Here is an 18,936-nt window from a genome sequence, read left to right as displayed (position 1 = left end):
TAGAAATCAATCCATTTAGAGTTTGAAGACCCTAAAATAATAACAATCATGCCACCATATTCTACTGTATATTCCAGACGACGAATTGAAAATAGGAACTATTTGATGATGAAGTATAAACGCTTTGTGCATTCCCAGCCGTTCCTTGCCTTCCTCGTGCCCAGGGGCAGAGGTTCCTTGAGGAGGCAGATTTAGGGCACGTCTCATCTCTCCTCACACCACCCGTGGTCTTTCCTACCCGCTGTTGGTCATAAGCTAAGCATCCTCACGCCCTGCATGTGTCTGAGTGATGAGGGAATAGAATGCAGTTGTTTACAACCTGTACTGATTATGGACCAGTCTGAACAGTCTCTCTCTTTTCCCACCCCTGCCCTCACTGGCCAACAGGGGGCGGGCAAGCAGAGCAATTCCCATGCCAGCCCATCAGGGAACCGCCTTCCCTAGAAATGCCCGTACAACCAGGGCTATTTCCTCCCTTATTTCACTGCCAATTTCACTCCCAGGTTACAGTCCCCACCGAAGCGATATCCCAGTTTTAACAACTTCTTAATCAAGTCACACTTACCCTGCATCCGCCACCTTTTCCCACAAGCACTTGTAGAAACAGAACGGAGTCCGCAGTGCCTGAGCTGTGCCTCCCAGCACTGCAGCTTCCCAACTGCACGATCTTGGGCCAAGACTTAACCCTTCAGAGCTTCATTTTATCGTTTGTAAATCGCGTAATTCCCTATCACATATTTTCAGACTATTATATACCACAAAGGGGGCTTAGGGAATTCAGTGAGTTAGTGCATGGAATGCACAGAGCCTGGTCCTCATGGAATGTTAGCAGCTTTGTTATCACCTTCATTCCACATCATCATTCACAGTGACAATGTAGACCTTGCCAGGTGTCAAAACTAGAGGCACAAGAATTTTACAGTGTGTCACTGTGTGGACCATGGTCACAGTTTTACACAATAAGACAAGTTATCTGGAACCCAGCTGTCACCCCCCCCCCAAGAACCCTCAATTTATCTGGATTGCATGCTGTCCCTCCTTTTTGGAGAAAGTTGGCAAATCACACACAAAGCAACCGCTAGATTATGTCAGTTTCCACACACCCAGCTAGTCCCCACCTTCAGCATCCACTGTGCTGTGAAACGTAGGCTGATGTTCAGAAACATGACAGCGAGGCCTTTCAAGCGCCACAGTCATAAAAGTACGCATCTGTCATGTTCAATGTGCTATAAGACACGAAGCCAGGCAGGAACGTGGACTTTGTGCTTGAAATTTTTAGCAACAAGGTTTGAAACTAAAAGCATTTTTGTTTGACCTTCAGCAAACCAGAAAATTCAATTGACTTCTACTCCCCATTACTCAAGCGTCCTGGTCTGATCGTATGAGGCACCTTTTCCTCGTGCCCCCAGCATGGCTCCACGCCGCTAGCGCAGATGGAGTGTTGGCTGTGTCTCTAAGACGTGTGCACACACAGGCACACACATGCCCACTAATTGGCGCTACTGTTCTCATTCAGTGGATGTTTTTTCTTATAACTCGGGCATTGTTTTATTATACCCTAGAAAAATTGCTTATTCGATCATCTATTAAACTATGGACAATCCTTTTTTCCATATTAAAATTTGTTCAGCTTCCAAGATGCAGCTCCTCTTCATGTTTGCGTATAATTCTGTAAGAATGAAACATGTATATTATCCCCTCACATACCTAATTTGTGCCTTGCCAATCTCATGTGCACAACAATAGCTAGCTTCCCATAATAGAACTTTTAGGAAGCAGGAAGAAGAGAACAGCCACCAGGGATATGAAAGGGCATCAGGCAGGAGTCTGGTATAAAATCATTCACTCTAAAGCTGCTGGTTCAATAAATAAGCTGAATTGACATTGTTGTATCATGCCAGAGCATCTGCTACTGAAGACCTATTTTAATTTATTTTGATATAAATGGAAAATTGTGTTTGGGACAGCATGGGAAATGAAGCACACTGCATTTATTTGTATTCTTGCAGTGTGTCTCAAAGCAGCTCAATTCAGGAGGAAAAAGTATCTTGTCAGAAGTCAATAGAATTATCTTCCTTGTTGGAATTTTTGTAGCTCCTTGAAGCACATCTGCAGGTGATTCTATAAAAAGCTAAAGTTGAGTTAAATGATAACAGGAAATTTTAATCTATTGAAATCTAGGAAGAGTAAAATATTCTTGTCTTTCACCACCACCGCTACCACCACTGACAGGCAAGGCTACACACACCCAGAGAGACTCCACATCAGAGGAAATGACAAAGCTGGTTCTAGTGGGGGGGGGGGATTTTGCAGTAGAAAAGCCCCTCAGTTGTTTTTCTTGCTTTACCTGAGACCTTGTTTATTGGCCTGTGGTCTCACTGTGTCTAAATCGTATGTTCAGATGAATACTATTAAGATCGTGTTGTGCAAAAAACGTCTTTTCTTTTGCTTCAGTGAATGACTGAAACATTTAGCTTTGTTTATTCACATAGAATTTGGATTGAAGAATATTCTTTACTTTCTCCTTCCTTCAAACCAGTTTTACACATTGAGAGATTAAAGCCCAAATTAAAGAATTTTGGAGAAAATTCATGTAATTCATAATAGCTTTAGATCCTAATAAATGTCTGCCTGGCATAGACTCTGGTTTAAGACTGACCCATATTTATTTCTTTAATCTGGGAACACACTAAACTCTCTTTATGTTATTTGATAATTTACAGTGTTTTTAACTATCTATTTAACCTTTTGGAAGTTTAGAGGCTTAGACACTAGGTCTAACAAAATAGATACCATTGCTTGACTGTATGAATAGAACAATCCCAATACAATTTCTTGTTACTACATTTTATTAAAGTAACAGTTCTTGCTGTCTAATAAAGCAACAGACATAAGTATGTACTGAGTGTTTAAATCAGACTATGGTTTGACTTGTCTAACCAAGTCAAGATACTATAGGGAAAAAGTATGAAGTTGAAGGAAAATAGATATTATGCAGTTAGTATTCTATTTTTAAGAGGTAAGTGATAAAAAAGTAGCTTTTTCTCAATTATTTATCTACAAAGGAATCATATAAAGCCAACCTATTTTCATAATATTGACCTTAGTATGACGCATACAAAAGGGACTTCTAAATCCTAAAAGATTAAATTATATCAAATAGTGCTCCAAGGTTGATTGAATTTCATTATATTCTAATTTTTTAAAATATAATTTACAAATAACATATGCAAGCAGCTCTTGAGTTGTCCACAATACCCCAGTCTACAATTATTCTTACTGTACTTAAGACACATAATAGGCAACTATCAGGCCTTTGCTTTTGAACTGCAGGTAGACTTCTGGACATTCCCTTAAAGACCAAAAGCAAAGGAACTATTTTACTTTAAAGCAGCTGCTCAAAGACTTTAGGATACTCACTACCTATATCCATTTGACAGGGAAGAATTAAGGTTTCTGAGTCTTTAATTTAAAAAAAAAATCAACTGATGAAAATGTAATTCTGGCATGTCGGTTAACCTTAGCTATAAAGGCTCTCAATTAATACCCCCTTTACTGTTTTCTTCCCAACATAGGCCATGATCATTGCTTTCACATCAGACATGATCCCCCGCCTGGTGTATTACTGGTCCTTCTCCGTCCCGCCCTATGGGGACCACCCACACTACACCATGCAGGGATACATCAACAACACTCTCTCCTACTTCAACGTTGCCGACTTTAAAAGCAAAAGCAAGGAAAATCCGTACACTGAGCTTGGTGACTATACCACATGCAGGCAAGTTCTGCTTATAAGTGTTTAAAAATGCACTTCATCTTTTAAAGGACTTTTATTGTAATATAATTCTATTTGGTATCATTTAAATAAAATTGCTAAAGATGTTTTTTTCCTAGCTTTCTTTTCAATCAGACTTTAAAAAGGATGGGATATAAAAGTTAATACAGACTAGGGTTAGAACTTTCAAGCCAAACCATACGGCAAGGTTTTTAAATGAGAGTTTCAAATGATTACAGGAAGACTGATCCAGGGGGAAAGTCCTGTATCTTAGAACTGAAGGAACTCTAAGAGTTCCAAAAAGCAAGATAATTCAGTTGTTATGACTAATGTGTTATTCAAGCACAACCTGATGGTACTGAATGATGACAAACTAGTATGTACCATCACTTAACAAAGCAATGCAAAGACAAAAATGTAAATACCTCAGCCTGGCCTAGCAGTGTTCTCTAAAAGTGTTCCAAAGCTCTGTGCACTAATATTAATGGCTAGTAAGATCAACTGTGGACAGTGTACACTTAGTTTTGTCAACTGAGTTACTAACTGAAAAGTTTGTTGACTGCATGTCGTAGAGTTGTGTGTGTGTGTGTGTGTGTGTGTGGGTTTTCAATCAAAGTCTTAAACCTAAAGGAGGCTTTAAAATTCATTTAGTTCAACTCCTCAAAGCCTTCTCTGATTCACATTCTCAACAACACAACCAAGAAACCAGAGATAAGCCCCAGATAAATGTTTCCAAGTGACACATAGTAAAGCCTCTTCAGAATCCCTCATTGAATCTGGTTACTCTTACTTTACATAGTTCTAAAGAGTAATTAAACTAGGTCTAAGAGGTTACAGGCAGAAAATGAGAGATGTGCTACCTGAGGGAAATACACTAACAGCAGTAGCATATGATGTCTGACAACAAGAAAATTAAGTAAGAAAAGTATAAAAAGTAGGTTAGTATCTCTGTAGAGAGAGATAGCCCCATAGCTGAGTGAACCCTGATGACACCATTATATAAATAAATTTATAAGCATGTTTCTGAAAATATGCTAACTTGTTTTAGTTATACTCTTTTGAGGAAGCAGGGATAAAATTTAAAATATTTTTGTTCTTTTTTACAAAGATGGAATCCATCATACCATCATCTTCCTCTTGTAAGTTAAATGAAGTACTACTGGAGTAGTTATTTCAGGGTTTTGTCATCAAATTAAACTCTTGGAGAAAACTTGGGAGTTCCCTGCTGGCCTAGTAGTCAGGATTCCAGGCTTTCACTTCCGTGGTCCCGGGTTCAGTCCCTGGTCAGGGAACTGAGATTCCGCAAGCCATGCCATGTGGCATGGCCAAAAAACAAACACTCTTAGAGAAAATTTATATGATGTCCAATTTAAAAGAATGTTGCATGAAATATGACCTTTTTTAATGGGCCCTTGTTTACAGCATTTGATCAAAAAGAATTATCTCCTGAAATGTCTCCATCTCATTTCCAGGTATCGTGATTTCCGGTACCCTCCTGGACACCCACAAGAGTATAAACACAACATCTATTATTGGCATGTGATTGCAGCTAAGCTGGCTTTTATCATTGTCATGGAGGTAGGAAAAGTATACTCTGAAATAGTTTATGAAGCAGTGTGTTTGCAGGCTTTGTTGTTGCCTCTTCTGACTTAAAATGTACAATATGTTATCTCTTGCTAATAATTATTTTATAACATTTATTAATAAAATTTGACCTGAGAACAGTAATTAAATGAAGTTGGTTGGGCTTCCCTGGTGGTACGGTGGTTAAGAATCCACCTGCCAATGCAGGGGACACAGGTTCGATCCCTGGTCTGGGAAGATCCCACATGCCGCGGAGCAACTAAGCCCGTGCGCCACAACTACTGAGCCTGTGCTCTAGAGCCCACGAGCCACAACTACTGAAGCCCGTGTGTCTAGAGTCCATGCTCTGCAATGGGAGAAGCCACCCCAATGAGAAGCCCGCGCACTGCAGTGAAGAATGGCCCCCACTCATCACAACTAGAGAAAGCCTGCGCGCAGCAACGAAAGCCCAACGCAGCCAAAAGTAAATAAATAAATAAATTTATTTTTTTAAATAAATAAAGTTGGTTAACTCCTTTAAAAGTTAAAGGCATGTTGTGTGCTAGGGGAATTCAATTCCTTTCAGTTCAGTATTAATTGAAGGCCTTTTTATTTGGGGCACTGGCTATTAGGCTATGAAGGGGCTTATTCAAGACAAATAAGATATCATATTTTCCCTGGAGAAACTTTTATTGCTATAATATTTTTATCTGTATTATTTTAATTGCATTTTCACAGTATACCTTCTTACAATAGTTTTTTACATCCCTGAAATTTACCAGCTATGAAAAATGACTAAGGCAGCTATAAATTTGAAATTGATCTAACCAACTTTACTTCTTACACCAAGTGAATAACTACTACTTAATTCCAAAGATTTGAAAGTTACTTCATTGGTGTGGTCAGTTAGTATTATATTTAGCTGCAAGAAACAGAAAGCCCATCGATAGTGGCTTAAACACATAGGGATTGATTTTTCTTACATAACAAATTTCACTAGGAGTAGCTGGGTGCTCCTGAATTAACACCAGCTCACTGATGTAAGGACTGTATCTGATTCTCTAGGTTTTCTCTCATTGCATGTCACTCTGTGGTTGTAATTTGACTACTACAACTCCAGATAACACATTTATGTTCTAGGCAGGAGGAAGGAGAAGGGTGATGCTAGCCAAATCTTTTCCTATTTGTTAGGAAAGAAAATGCTTTGCCAGAAGCCCCCAGAGAAGACTGTCACCTACATCTCATTGGCTAGAACTACAGCACATGGTTCCTCATAGCAGCTAAGTAGGCTGAGACAGGAGGTGTTTGGTTTGCTCTGAGGAGAATCAAAATCTGTTAGCAAGAAAAAAGTGGGACAGGCTACCTGGCTTTGATAATTTTTCTAGTATTTTTTTAAGTAGTTACCAAAAATTAACAGAAGAAAATAGTTCATCATTAGTTCACCATCATAAGTGGATTCCTGAAGTACAGTATCTGATATATCGGCAAGAGTCACTGGTTTATATTCAAATATGTAGTTGCCAAAGTGTTTTGATTTCTACTTTTGATATCATGGTGGACTAGATGCTGTGAGGGGCCATCTCACTACAAAACATTTGGAATCAGTTAAAAACATAATTTCCTTTGCAGTTTTGCGCTTACTAGAAGGAAAGAGAATATACAAAGAGGAAAACACCATGATTGCCTGAAATAGAGCAGTGAGCACCTCTGAAGTTCAGGACTGCTCTGAGAACAAGTGCTGTTATTAGTGTCTCCACCTAAAAACCCAAGGAGACCAAGCTTTGGGTCAGCAGTGCAGTAGAAGAGCTGAACTTGAGACTCTTGGATTCAGCCAGGGACCCCACAAAAGGCTAAACATGTCTCCAAGCAGAGGGAAATGCATATCTTCTCTGACTAAAAGTATCCTTAATTTAGACCCCAGTTTTTTCCCAGATTGAGATAAGCAAATATGAGCTAACTATCAAAGATCAACAATGGCAAAGGGGAAATTTTAAAAAAAGAACGAAAAACCAAGAATGAGATTTAGCCAAAAAAAATTAAAAAATAAAAACCTGATTTGGACCATCAATAACTTTTAAGAGTTTGAATTATCAGATAAGGGATATAACTTAACCATATATGAGAATATTTAAACAAATAAATGACAGAGCCAAAATGAACAAATAAGAAACTGTAAAAGAAGTCAATATTTAAATGCACTGTAAGGAAAATGCAGCACACTGAATATAAGATCTTAAAAGTAACCTGAGAAAGAAGACAGATGACTGACAAAGAAAATTAAGATTAGAATGAGAGTAGACGTTTGTGTTTTTTGTTTTTTGTTTTTTTGTGGTACGGAGGCCTCTCACTGTTGTGGCCTCTCCCGTTGCGGAGCACTCTGGACGCACAGGCTCAGCGGCCATGGCTCACAGGCACAGCTGCTTCGCGGCATGTGGGATCTTCCTGGACCAGGGCATGAACCCGTGTCCCCTGCATCAGCAGGCGGACTCTCAACCACTGCGCCACCAGGGAAGCCCTAGACGTTTGTTTTTAATTGTTGTATAGTTGTTTCACAATCTTGTGTTAGTTTCTCCTGTACAGCAAAGTGAAGTACAGTTCCCTGTGCTATACAGCAGGTTCTTATTAGTTATCTATTTCATACATATTACTGTACATATGTAAATCCCAATCTCCCAGTTCATCACACCCCCCCACCCCGCTTACCCCCTTGGTGTCCATATGTTTGTTCTCTACATCTGTGTCTCTATTTCTGCCTTGCAAACTCATTCATCTGCACCATTTTTCTAGATTCCACATACATGCGTTAATATACAATATTTGTTTTACTCTTTCTGACTTCACTCTCTATGACAGTCTCTAGGTCCATCCATGTCTCTGCAACTGGCCCAATTTCATTCCTTTTTATGGCTAAGTAATATTGCATTGTATACATGTACCACATCTTCTTTATCCATTCATCTGTCAATGGACATTTAGGTTGCTTCCATGACCTGGCTATTGTAAATAGTGCTGCAATGAATATTGGGGTGCATGTGTCTTTTTGAATTATGGGTTTCTCTGGGTATATGCCCAGTAGTGGAATTGCTGGGTCATATAGTAGTTCTATTTTTAGTTTTTTAAGGAACCTCCATACTGTTCTCCATGTGGCTCTATCAGTTAACTTTGCCACCAACAGTGCAAGACGGTTCCCTTTTCTCCACACCCTCTCCAGCATTTGTTGTTTGTAGATTTTCTGATGATGCCCATTCTAACCAGTGTGAGGTGATACCTCACTGTAGTTTTGATTTGCATTTCTCTAATAATTACTGATGTTGAGCAGCTTTTCATGTGCCTGTTGGCCATCTGCATGTCTTCTCTGGAGAAATTTCTGTTTAGGTCTTCCGCCCAATTTTTGATTAGGTTGTTTGTTTGTTTTTGATATTGAGCTGCATGTGTTGTTTATATATTTTGGACATTAATCCTTTGTCCATTGATTCATTTGCAGATATTTTCTCCCATTCTGAGGGTTGTCTTTTCGTCTTGTTTGTAGTTTCCTTTGCTGTGCAAAACCTTTTAAGTTTCATTAGGTCCCATGTGTTTATTTTTGTTTTTATTTCCATTACTCTAGGAGGTGGGTCATAAAAGATCTTGCTGTGATTTATGTCAAAGAGTGTTCTCCCTATGTTTTCCTCTAAGAGTTTTATGGTGTCCGGTCTTACATTTAGGTCTTTAATCCATTTTGAGTTTATTTTCATGTAGGGTGTTAGGGAGTGTTCTAATTTCATTCTTTTCCATGTAGATGTCCAGTTTTCCCAGCACCAAGACTGCCTTTTCTCCATTGTATATCCTTGCCTCCTTTATCATAGATTAGTTGACCATAGGTTCGTACGTTTATCTCTGGGCTTTCTATCCTGTTCCATTGATCTGTGTTGCTGTTTTTCTGCCAGTACCATATTGTCTTGATTACTGTAGCTTTGTAGTATAGTCTGAAGTCAGGGAGCCTGATTCCTCCAGCTCCATTTTCTTTCTCAAGATTGTTATGGCTCTCTGGGGTATTTTGTGCCTCTCTACAAATTTTAAGATTTGTTGTTCTAGTTCTGAAAAATTGCCATTGGTAATTTCATAGGGATTGCATTGAATCTGTAGATTGCTTTGGGTAGTACAGTCATTTTCACAATATTGATTCTTCCAGTCCAAGAACATGGTATATCTCTCCATCTGTGTCATCTTTGATTTCTTTCATCAGGGTCTTATAATTTCCTGAGTGCAGGTCTTTTACCTCCTTAGGTAGGTTTATTCCTAGGTATTTTATTCTTTTTGTTTCAGTGGTTATGGATTGTTTCCTTAATTTCTCTTCCTGATCTTTCATTGTTAGTGTATAGGAATGCAAGAGATTTCTGTGCATTAATTTTGTATCCTGCCACCTTACCAAATTCATTGATTAGTTCTAGTAGTTTTCTGGTGGCATCTTTAGGGTTTTCTATGTATAGTATCATGTCATCTGCAAACAGTGACAGTTTTACTTCTTTTCCAAGTCGTATTCCTTTTATTTTTCTTCTCTGATTACCATGGCTAGGACTACCAAAACTGTGTTGAATAATGGTGGCAAGAGTGGACATCCCTGTCTTGTTTCTGATCTTAGAGGATGTGCTTTCAGGTTTTCACCATTGAGAATGATGTTTGCTGTGGGTTTGTCATATATGGCCTTTATTATCTTGAGGTAAGTTCCCTCTATGCCCACTTTCTGGAGAGTTTTTATCATAAATCAGTGTTGAATTTTGTCAAAATTTTTTCTGCATCTATAGAGATGATCATATGGTTTTTATTCTTTGATTTGTTAATATGGTGTATCACATTGATTGATTTGCCTATATTGAAGAATCCTTGCATCCCTGGGATAAATTCCACTTGATCATGGTGTATGATCCTTTTAATGTGTTGTTGGATTCTGTTTGCTAGTGTTTTGTTGAGAATTTTTGCATCTATATTCATCAGTGATATTGGTCTGTAATTTTGTTTTTTTGTAGTATCTTTGTCTGGTTTTGGTATCAGGGTGATGGTGGTCTCATAGAATGAGTTTGCGCATGTTCCTTCCTCTGAAATTTTTTGAGAAGGATGGTTGTTAGATCTTCTCTAAATGTTTGCTAGAATTCACCTGTGAAGCCATCTGGTCTTGGACTTCTGTTGGAAGATTTTTAATCACAGTTTCAATTTCATTACTTGTGATTGGTCTGTTCATATTTTCTATTTCTTTCTGGTTCAGTCTTAAAAGATTATACCTTTCTAAGAATTTGTCCATTTCTTCCAGGTTTTCCATTTGATTGGCATAGAGTTGCTTGTAGTAGTCTCTTGTGATGCTGTGTATTCCTCCGGTGTCCATTGTAACTTCTCCTTTTTCATTTCTAATTTTATTGATTTGAGTTCTCTCCCTCTTGATGAGTCTGGCTAAAGGTTTATCACTTTTGTTTATCTTCTCAAAGAACCAGCTTTTAGTTTTATTGAAATTTGCCGTTGGTTTTTTGTTTCTATTTCATTTATTTCTGTTCTGATCTTTATGATTTCTTTCCTTCTACTAACTTTGGATTTTGTTTTTCTTTCTCTAGTTCCTTTAGGTGTAAGGTTAGTTTGTTTATTTGAGAGTTTTCTTGTTTCTTGAGGTAGCATTTATTGCTATAAATTTCCGTCTTAGAACTGATTTTGCTGCATCCCATACATTTTGGATTGTCGTGTTTTCATTGTCATTTGTCTCTAGGTATTTCTTGATTTCCTCTTTGATTTCTTCAGTGATCTTTTGGTTATTTAGTAGTGTATTGTTTAGCCTCCATGTGTTCGTGTTTTTTACGTTTTTTTCCCTGTAATTTATATCTAATCTCATAGAATTGTGGTTGGAAAAAATGTTTGGTATGATTTCAATTTTCTTAAATTTACCGAGGCTTGATTTGTGACCCAAGATGTGATCTATCCTGGAGAATGTTCTGTGTGCATTTGAGAAGAAAGTGTAATCTGCTGTTTTCGGGTGGAATGTCCTATAAATATCAATTAAATCTATCTGGTCTGTTGTGTCATTTAAAGCTTGTGTTTCCTTATTAATTTTCTGTCTGGATGATCTGCCCATTGGTGCCATTAAGATGTTAACGTCCCCCACCATTATTGTGTTACTGTCGATTTCTTCTTTTATAGGTGTTCGCATTTGCCTTATGTATTGAGGTGCTCCTCTGTTGGGCGCATATATATTTACAATTGTTATATCTTCTTCTTGATTTGATCCCTTGATCATTATGTAGTATCCTTCCTTGTCTATTGTAACATTCTTTATTTAAAGTCTGTTTTATCTGATATGAGTATTGCTACTCCAGCTTTCTTTTGATTTCCATTTGCGTGGAATATCTTTTTCCATCTCCTCACTTTCAGTCTGTATGTGTCCCTAGGTCTGAAGTAGGTCTCTTATAGACAGCATATATATGGGTCCTGTTTTTGTATTATTCAGCCAGTCTGTGTCTTGAGAGTAGACTTTTTAACATCAATCTGAAAGCCAGAAGAGAAGAGTCTAATATCTTTAAAATGCTAAAGAAGGTAACTATAAACCTCAAATTATAGCAAAACTTTGAGTAATTGAAAAATCTGTCCCCATTGAAAACACCAAGCCATATGGCTTTCTAGGAGAGTGATACCAAACTTTCTAGAACAGATCATTTCAATATTATACACACTCCTCCAGAGATAAGGAAATACTCTCCAACCCCTTTTAGTTCCTAAAATCAGACAAGATTAGAAAGGGAAGGGGAAATTATGTCAGTCTTACTCAATGCATAGAGGCAAAGGTCTTTTTAAGATGTGCAGACTGAATCTAGCAATCTATTTTCAAAAGATGACATCATACCACATTCGCTTTATCCCAGAACAGCAAGGGTGGTGTAACATAGAAAATCTTCATATCTGTAAATATTACCTACCTCAGAAATGGATGGGAAAAAAAAACAAACCTCTTTCCTACATCAACTTTTGCCTCTTTACTATGTAATTCTATCACCTGAACTCACCAATATCTCTCTCAGCTCAAAATATTCTCCACTGTCACACTACCTGACTTACAAGAAACATTTGACACAGCTGATCACTCTTCCTTGAAATTCTTCCTCACTTGGCTCCCAGGGAAACACATATTTTGCCTTTCTTCCTACCTCTCTATGCAGTCCTGTCTTAACTTCATTGCCCGTCCCTTCCTTCTCTTTTTAATGATCCATGGCTCATTCCTTGGTTGTGTTTTCTCTCTACCCACAGCGTTGGTGATCTCATGCAGTCCGGACACTTTAAGTGCTATCTGTATGCCAGTGACTCACTAATGGATATCCCTAGAAAACCTCTTCTGAACTCAGCCCATCAATCCAACTGCATACTTGACCTTTCTGCTTGGATATCTAACAGATACCTCAAATCTACTGCCCTAAATTCCCATATTTTCTTAAGTCCACTTGCAATGTTCTTCTCCCTACCATGCACTAAATCTGTTCTGTCCACAGTTTTACCCCCCTCTCAATTATGGCAGTTCCATCTCAACAGTTGCTTGGGCCAGAATTCTTGGAGTCCCCCTTGTTTTCTCTGCCCCACTTATTCCACATCCAGTCCTGTTGAGTTTTCCTTTGAAAATATATCACAAATCTGACCACTTCTTACCAGCTCTGCTGCTGCCACCCAAGTTAGAGCCACCGTCATTTCTTGCCCAAATTAGGGCAACAGTCTCCTAACTGGACTCCCTATTGTCTTCACATCTCACTCTGAGTAAAAGCCAAAGTCCTTATAATGACATACAAGGCCAAACACAATCTAGCCATGCTCTGTTACCTCCCTGAGGTCACTTCACTCCAGCCTTCCTGGAATGCACCCTTCAGGTTTCTACCAGATGGACTGTGTTGGCTGTTCCCTTTGCCTAGAATGTCTTTCTTCCTGATGTCTGCATGGCTAGTTTCCTCACCTCCTTAAAATCTTTGCTCAATGAGGCATGTCCAGACTGATCTATATAAAATCTATACAAATTTTACCTCCCACCATAACACTCATGATAACTGTTACTCTGCTTCACTTAGCTCATGTCACTTTTTTCCCCATAGCTCTTATCACTTTTTAACACTATGTGTAATTTATTTGTTTTTAATTATGTTTATTCTATGTTATCTCTATCTTCTTGCTAGGTTAGGGATTCTTGAACAGTGAATAAATAAAAAGGTTTTCAAGCTCATTAGTCATCAGGGAAATGCAAAGTAAGACCAAAGTGAAAGTCCATTTCATAATCACCATGTTGGTTTAAAAAAAAAAAGTGATGGTAACAAGTGCAGACAAGGATGTAGAGCAACTGAAATCATCACACACTGCTGGTGGGAGTGTCAGCTGGTATAGTTGGTACGCTCTTGTAAAATTAAAGATTCATGTAACAGAGGGTCTCAGCAGTTCCACCCCTAGGTGCACGCTTTTGAGAAACTCACAGGTATTCTCCAGAATCCAAGTGCAAGAATGTTCCCAACATCATTGTTTCTAATCCAAAAACTAGACACAAACCCAATTCCTTTTGATAGGGGAACAAATAAATTACAGTGTGTTTGCACAATGGAATATTATATAGAAGTGAAAATGGATTACAGTTATGCACAATAACATTGATGAGTCTTAGAAACTAATTTTGAATGGAAAAAAAGCAACTTTCAAAAGACTGTACCATACTGACAGTATCATACTGTTTTTATAAAGCTTAAAGCAAGCAGAACTAAACAAGATACTATTTGGGGATATATACATACCTTGTTAAACGATTCAAAGTAAAAGAAAATTATATACATATACTCACACAGATAGTTTAGTGTTTGCCTTTGGGGAAGAGGCCTGGGAACAAGATAGGAAAGAAACACACATAAAAATATCATAGCATCGTCAGTGTCATGGTGAGTGTTCTAGATATTAGATGTATTCTGTTCTACATGTCAAATAGTATTCTTGAAATGTATAAAGTAACAAAATGTAACACCTTGGCAGAGCCATGCTGTGGTGGGAGAGATTGGGTATACATGACGAATGCCCACCACCTTGTCCTGATATACTGCTATAATGACTAGCAAAAATAAATGGAAGAAACTCTGTGTTCCCCTACTTCTCTTTGTGATTGACATTTTTCTTCTCTCCCTTAGCATATCATCTATTCTGTGAAATTTTTCATTTCATATGCAATTCCAGACGTATCGAAAAGCACGAAGAGCAAGATCAGGAGAGAAAAATACCTAACCCAGAAGCTTCTTCATGAGAATCACCTCAAAGACATGACCAAAAATATGGGAGTCATAGCTGAGAGGATGATAGCAGTAGTAGATAACAATATACGACCAAAATCAGATTAAGAGCTTTATGTTCTGAGAAGCACTTTAAAGAATTTAGCTTTATCAAAATATATTATGAATCACTAATGAGAATAAGTTAAATCACTTCAGCAAATATGAGTCTTAACTATGGCCATTTTCATGCAGATTATTTTTCAGTTTCAGCTAGCGATGTAGGAACTGGAAAATGTAAAATTGAGATCAAGAAGGGCATAAAACTAATCACCAGGAAAACCAAAAATGTTACTTTTTTTGATAAATTGGAATTTTAGTAACACAGAAGAGGTGTCTTTGTGTGCTTAAAAACAACCCCTACCAAAGTAGAGTGGATTTTTTCCCTCCATTTGATTATTTTCATTCCTTCTGTTCTCAAGCACATGATCTTTTTTTATTTTTAGGCACTGTTTCATTTCTTCACTTTTTGACAGATCTGTTCCAGAGTTATCATCTTTCCCTTACAAATACCATGATTAAAGATTAGACATGCTAGCAGTTGTGTATTAAAAATATCTAATGCAGAATTCAGTTTGAATGCTGTATTAAGTGGCAGATAGACCCAAGACTTCACAATATTTAGGTGCATTATCACATTCCTACAGAAAAAGAAATCTCAGGTAATGAGGCAATAGTTTCAGTCTTCATCTTGGCCTTTCTTTCCATCTCAGAGAAATACTTTTAATGGATTGCAATGAAGATAGCAAGGTTCTGAGCATATTTGTGCTAATTCACAGTGACACCTTTCATCTTCCAGGAGCACTCCTAGAATGTTCTGTGTCTAATCAATGTTGACTGCTTTGCAAATCTCAAGGGAATAAGATGGCAAAAGCAGGGAAAGTTACAGATTGAAACAGAATTGTGACTCGTATCAATCAGGATAATTAATTTACCTCTTCTGAAGATATGTCATTTCTTGAAAAAAAATGAAATCAAGTGATTAAAGTTACATATTTATCAACATAATGGTTTGGAAAAGATGAACGCATCAGGTTCCCACCAGTTGCCCTTTATCCATGAGATCCCAGGAAGTACAGTATTAACAAGCAACCTTGTGATTGTCTCACGGCCATTGTGACAGGCCAGTGCTGCGCATGTCAAGAGAACAGCAAGTGCCCTCAGCGTGACCGCACTGTGTTCCTGCGAGGGGTTCTGCACGTCCAAGTGATCAGCCTACCAAAGCATCTGCCACAGAGAAGGTAGCTCAGCGCATCCTCCCTTCTCTTACTCCCAGCCCAGTAACTTGTTTGCACCTGGGGAGCATTTTTTTAGGTAGGGAGAGGGAGAGACAGGAGAATACCTAGATTATTCCCAAAAAAGAAAAGAGACGGGATTTGATTTGAATTTCCAGCCTCCCCTCAAGCCAGTCAGGCAATTAAGGGTCAGAAAACAAATTAGTTTGGTCACAAACTCTGCCGTCAGATGGAGGTAACTTCCTGCTGAACTTCTGCCCCACTGTGCACATCTTGACCTTAATTTATTCAGCTCCACAGTCTCTACTGTGCTTTACTGTTTTTCGGGTGCCAGGCCCTCTTGTAGGCTCTGGAAAAGACACAGGGCCCGTACCTCTCACCTGTGACTGGTGACAAGGCAGGGCTGGGTGCAGGAGAGGGTGTCTGGCACGGGATTCTTGCTAGATGGGCCGCCACCCACTGGGATGCTGCTAAATGCCCAGGTGCCACAGGAGCCAAGACACTCAGAGTCCCAGCAGCAAAGGAAAAGGAAACACTATTCAGCGAGCAGATTTACAGGCTTGTTATAATAGAGTAGCTTCACTCCAGGTCACAATTCTAAATGGCTGCCATGAATGTTAAAAACAAAACAGTATTTCTGTAGGATTCATCAAAACAGTATTCTGGACTTTTGAATTGTCCCAGTGGATCTGGACCATTTCACTAGCTTTCTTGATAATGTTAATGGTGTGATCAGAGAGTGCTCACAACAGGCCATGTGAGTTCGGGCCACACTGGGAGAAAGAAATGAATTTCTTCCGAGTGGGGAAGTGTTCTCATCCCTTTCCCTGCTCACCCGGGACACTGCTCCTGGAAGTGGTGCCGATTCCTCTCAATTACCTCTTCTCTTCTCTGAAGTGTAGGAGTATCTCCTAGTGTTGGATATGGCAATTACTCACTGCTTATGGAGTCACAGAAAAGGAAATGTTTTTGCCTTATCTCCTTGTATATAAAATAGAACTTGAAAAGAATTGTTCATTTATGTTTTCGTAAACCATCTTTCATAAATCGTCTTCACAGTTTAAAATTTGCTTCTGTGGACAGGAGGGAAAAAAACCTCTACCCTTTTAAGGCAGCGAATGTGATGTATGACACTGCCAATATTCCCCAAAAGGCCAGGTTGTAGTGGGGACCCAGGTTAACCTGTGACACTGACAGTGTTCATGTAAGTCTAGTGCTGACTAGTGGGTAGTGAAGAAAATGTGGGGCTGTGTCTGCAGGCACTCGTGGGCTACATCTGTAAATGTGAGCAGAGGCAGCACCTTGGAAAAATGGATGGGTGTGGCAGTGGACCTGTGAAGGGGAAATCTGGGCCTAGACCTGCCTGTTGTTAACCACTAGAGAAATTTTACTTTGTATCCTTTTGCGATGCCTGTGAATTTTAACAAATCAAGGCATTAGACCAAAATACTCAGGAGATTTTTTCTTTAAATATCCCTCAGATACTTTAGTTATGTCAATAGGAAGGGAAAGCTTTCATTTTTGTTTGAAAACTAAACAAGACCATTTTGCAAACTGTTTATCACCAAAAGCCTTCCCTTATAATTGCATGTGCATCTTGAATTTCAGAAAACATTAATTCACAATAGGGGGTCAGAATACGCTCTGTTGTTGAAACACTTCTTGTACCATTTTCTTGTGTCCATATTATATTTTAAGATGTTTGAAAAGTTAAAATGTATGAACAACTTAAGTAAAACTGAAATATTCATGATGCTTTTCATACACTGTGGCATAAGATGTAAAGTTTGTAATATTTTGCAAATTTCTGTGCACTTTAATCTTTTATAATTATGAGCAATTTAATAAATTCATTTTTAAAAACAATACTGTGATCTACTCTGTATGCAATTGTCACAGTGTTTTTAAGAAAGAGAGCAGATGTATATCTATTTACCAATTACGTATCAGATAACAGATGTGCATTTTTATGTGGATTATATCTAAAATTGTATTTTTCATAACTTGCACTTACTTTAAAACATGTTTTTTCTGGGAAAAATTGGGGGTGGGGTTTCAGCCAGGGCTGCTGCAGACAGTTGTTGGGATTGAGGCCTGTACAGGGCACCAAGCCTGGAGACCAGGTGTGCCAGTGTCGGGATGCATCCACTAGTGGGGAGAGGTGCTTCCCACTAATTGCATAAAGATGCCTCTGCATTCTACACATGGGGCATGTCACCTGACATGGGGCAATGACTCCCAGAGAGGACATGTCTCTAATAAGGCTCAGAAAGGCTCTGTTTGGATCTGCCATGGCCTTGGGTACAGAAAGGGGAAATTATGAAGAAGACTATAAAGGAAAAGCTCATTACAAAACACAATCTTTTTTTTTTAATCCTGGACAACATAAAATCCAGATATTAACTCATTCCATCCTTTGATTTCTTTTCCTTTTTTGACCAGCTTAAATCTCATTAAGCTTGCAGTAAAACTAAGTCAAAGATAGTCCATAACTGGACCAACAGGAAGAAGCATTTTCTCTAATTCTTAAATGGTACGGGTACCGATGATGTTATTCTTCCCTTCAAGCATTTTAACTCCAGCAAAGGAGCAACTAGAACTTCTTTAGCAAAGTACCCCCTTCTCATTTTGGGGAAATGATGAAATCTTAAATAACTGGTATTTATCTGACCCCACCAGGTACAGTGCCAGTTGTTTACTTACACAGATCTCACTGCCAACATGATTTTGTAGCAAGGAAATTTTTAGTAACGTTTTAAAAAATGATGAAAGTACATGATTAAAAAAGAAATGTGGGGACAGACACCAAAAACAATGGGAACTACGAACGTGCAGCCTGCAAAAAGGAGACCCCAAACACAGTAAGATAAGCAAAATGAGAAGACAAAACCATACAGTAGATGAAGGAGCAAGATAAAAACCCACCAGAGCTAACAAATGAAGAGGAAGTAGTCTACCTGAAAAAGAATTCAGAATAATGATAGTAAAGATGATCCAAAATCATGGAAATAGACAAAATGCAAGAAACAACAAGGACCTAGAAGAACTAAAGATGAAATGAGCAACGATG

At 38.5% G+C, this 18,936-nt stretch overlaps 1 protein-coding gene across 3 annotated transcripts in view; it reads left to right on the top strand.

Annotated features, from left to right (window-relative positions):
• ANO6 (anoctamin 6) overlaps window positions 1-17,732 on the top strand; it is a 200,561-nt gene extending 182,829 nt beyond the window's left edge. For all 3 annotated transcript variants that reach the window (XM_019934579.3, XM_019934577.3, XM_019934578.3), the window contains 3 exons: window positions 3,576-3,778; window positions 5,248-5,353; window positions 14,494-17,732. In XM_019934579.3, the coding sequence (XP_019790138.1) occupies window positions 3,576-3,778; window positions 5,248-5,353; window positions 14,494-14,700 (516 nt within the window). In that variant the 3' untranslated portion in view covers window positions 14,701-17,732. The remainder of the gene's footprint in view (window positions 1-3,575; window positions 3,779-5,247; window positions 5,354-14,493) is intronic.
• The last annotated feature ends 1,204 nt before the right edge of the window (window positions 17,733-18,936 follow it).

The sequence above is a fragment of the Tursiops truncatus genome, chromosome 11 (genome assembly GCF_011762595.2).
Source record: "Tursiops truncatus isolate mTurTru1 chromosome 11, mTurTru1.mat.Y, whole genome shotgun sequence".
Classification (NCBI taxonomy): Eukaryota; Metazoa; Chordata; class Mammalia; order Artiodactyla; family Delphinidae; genus Tursiops; species Tursiops truncatus.
The sequence above is the reverse complement of the archived record's forward strand: the minus strand, read 5'-3'. Positions and strand labels throughout refer to the sequence as shown.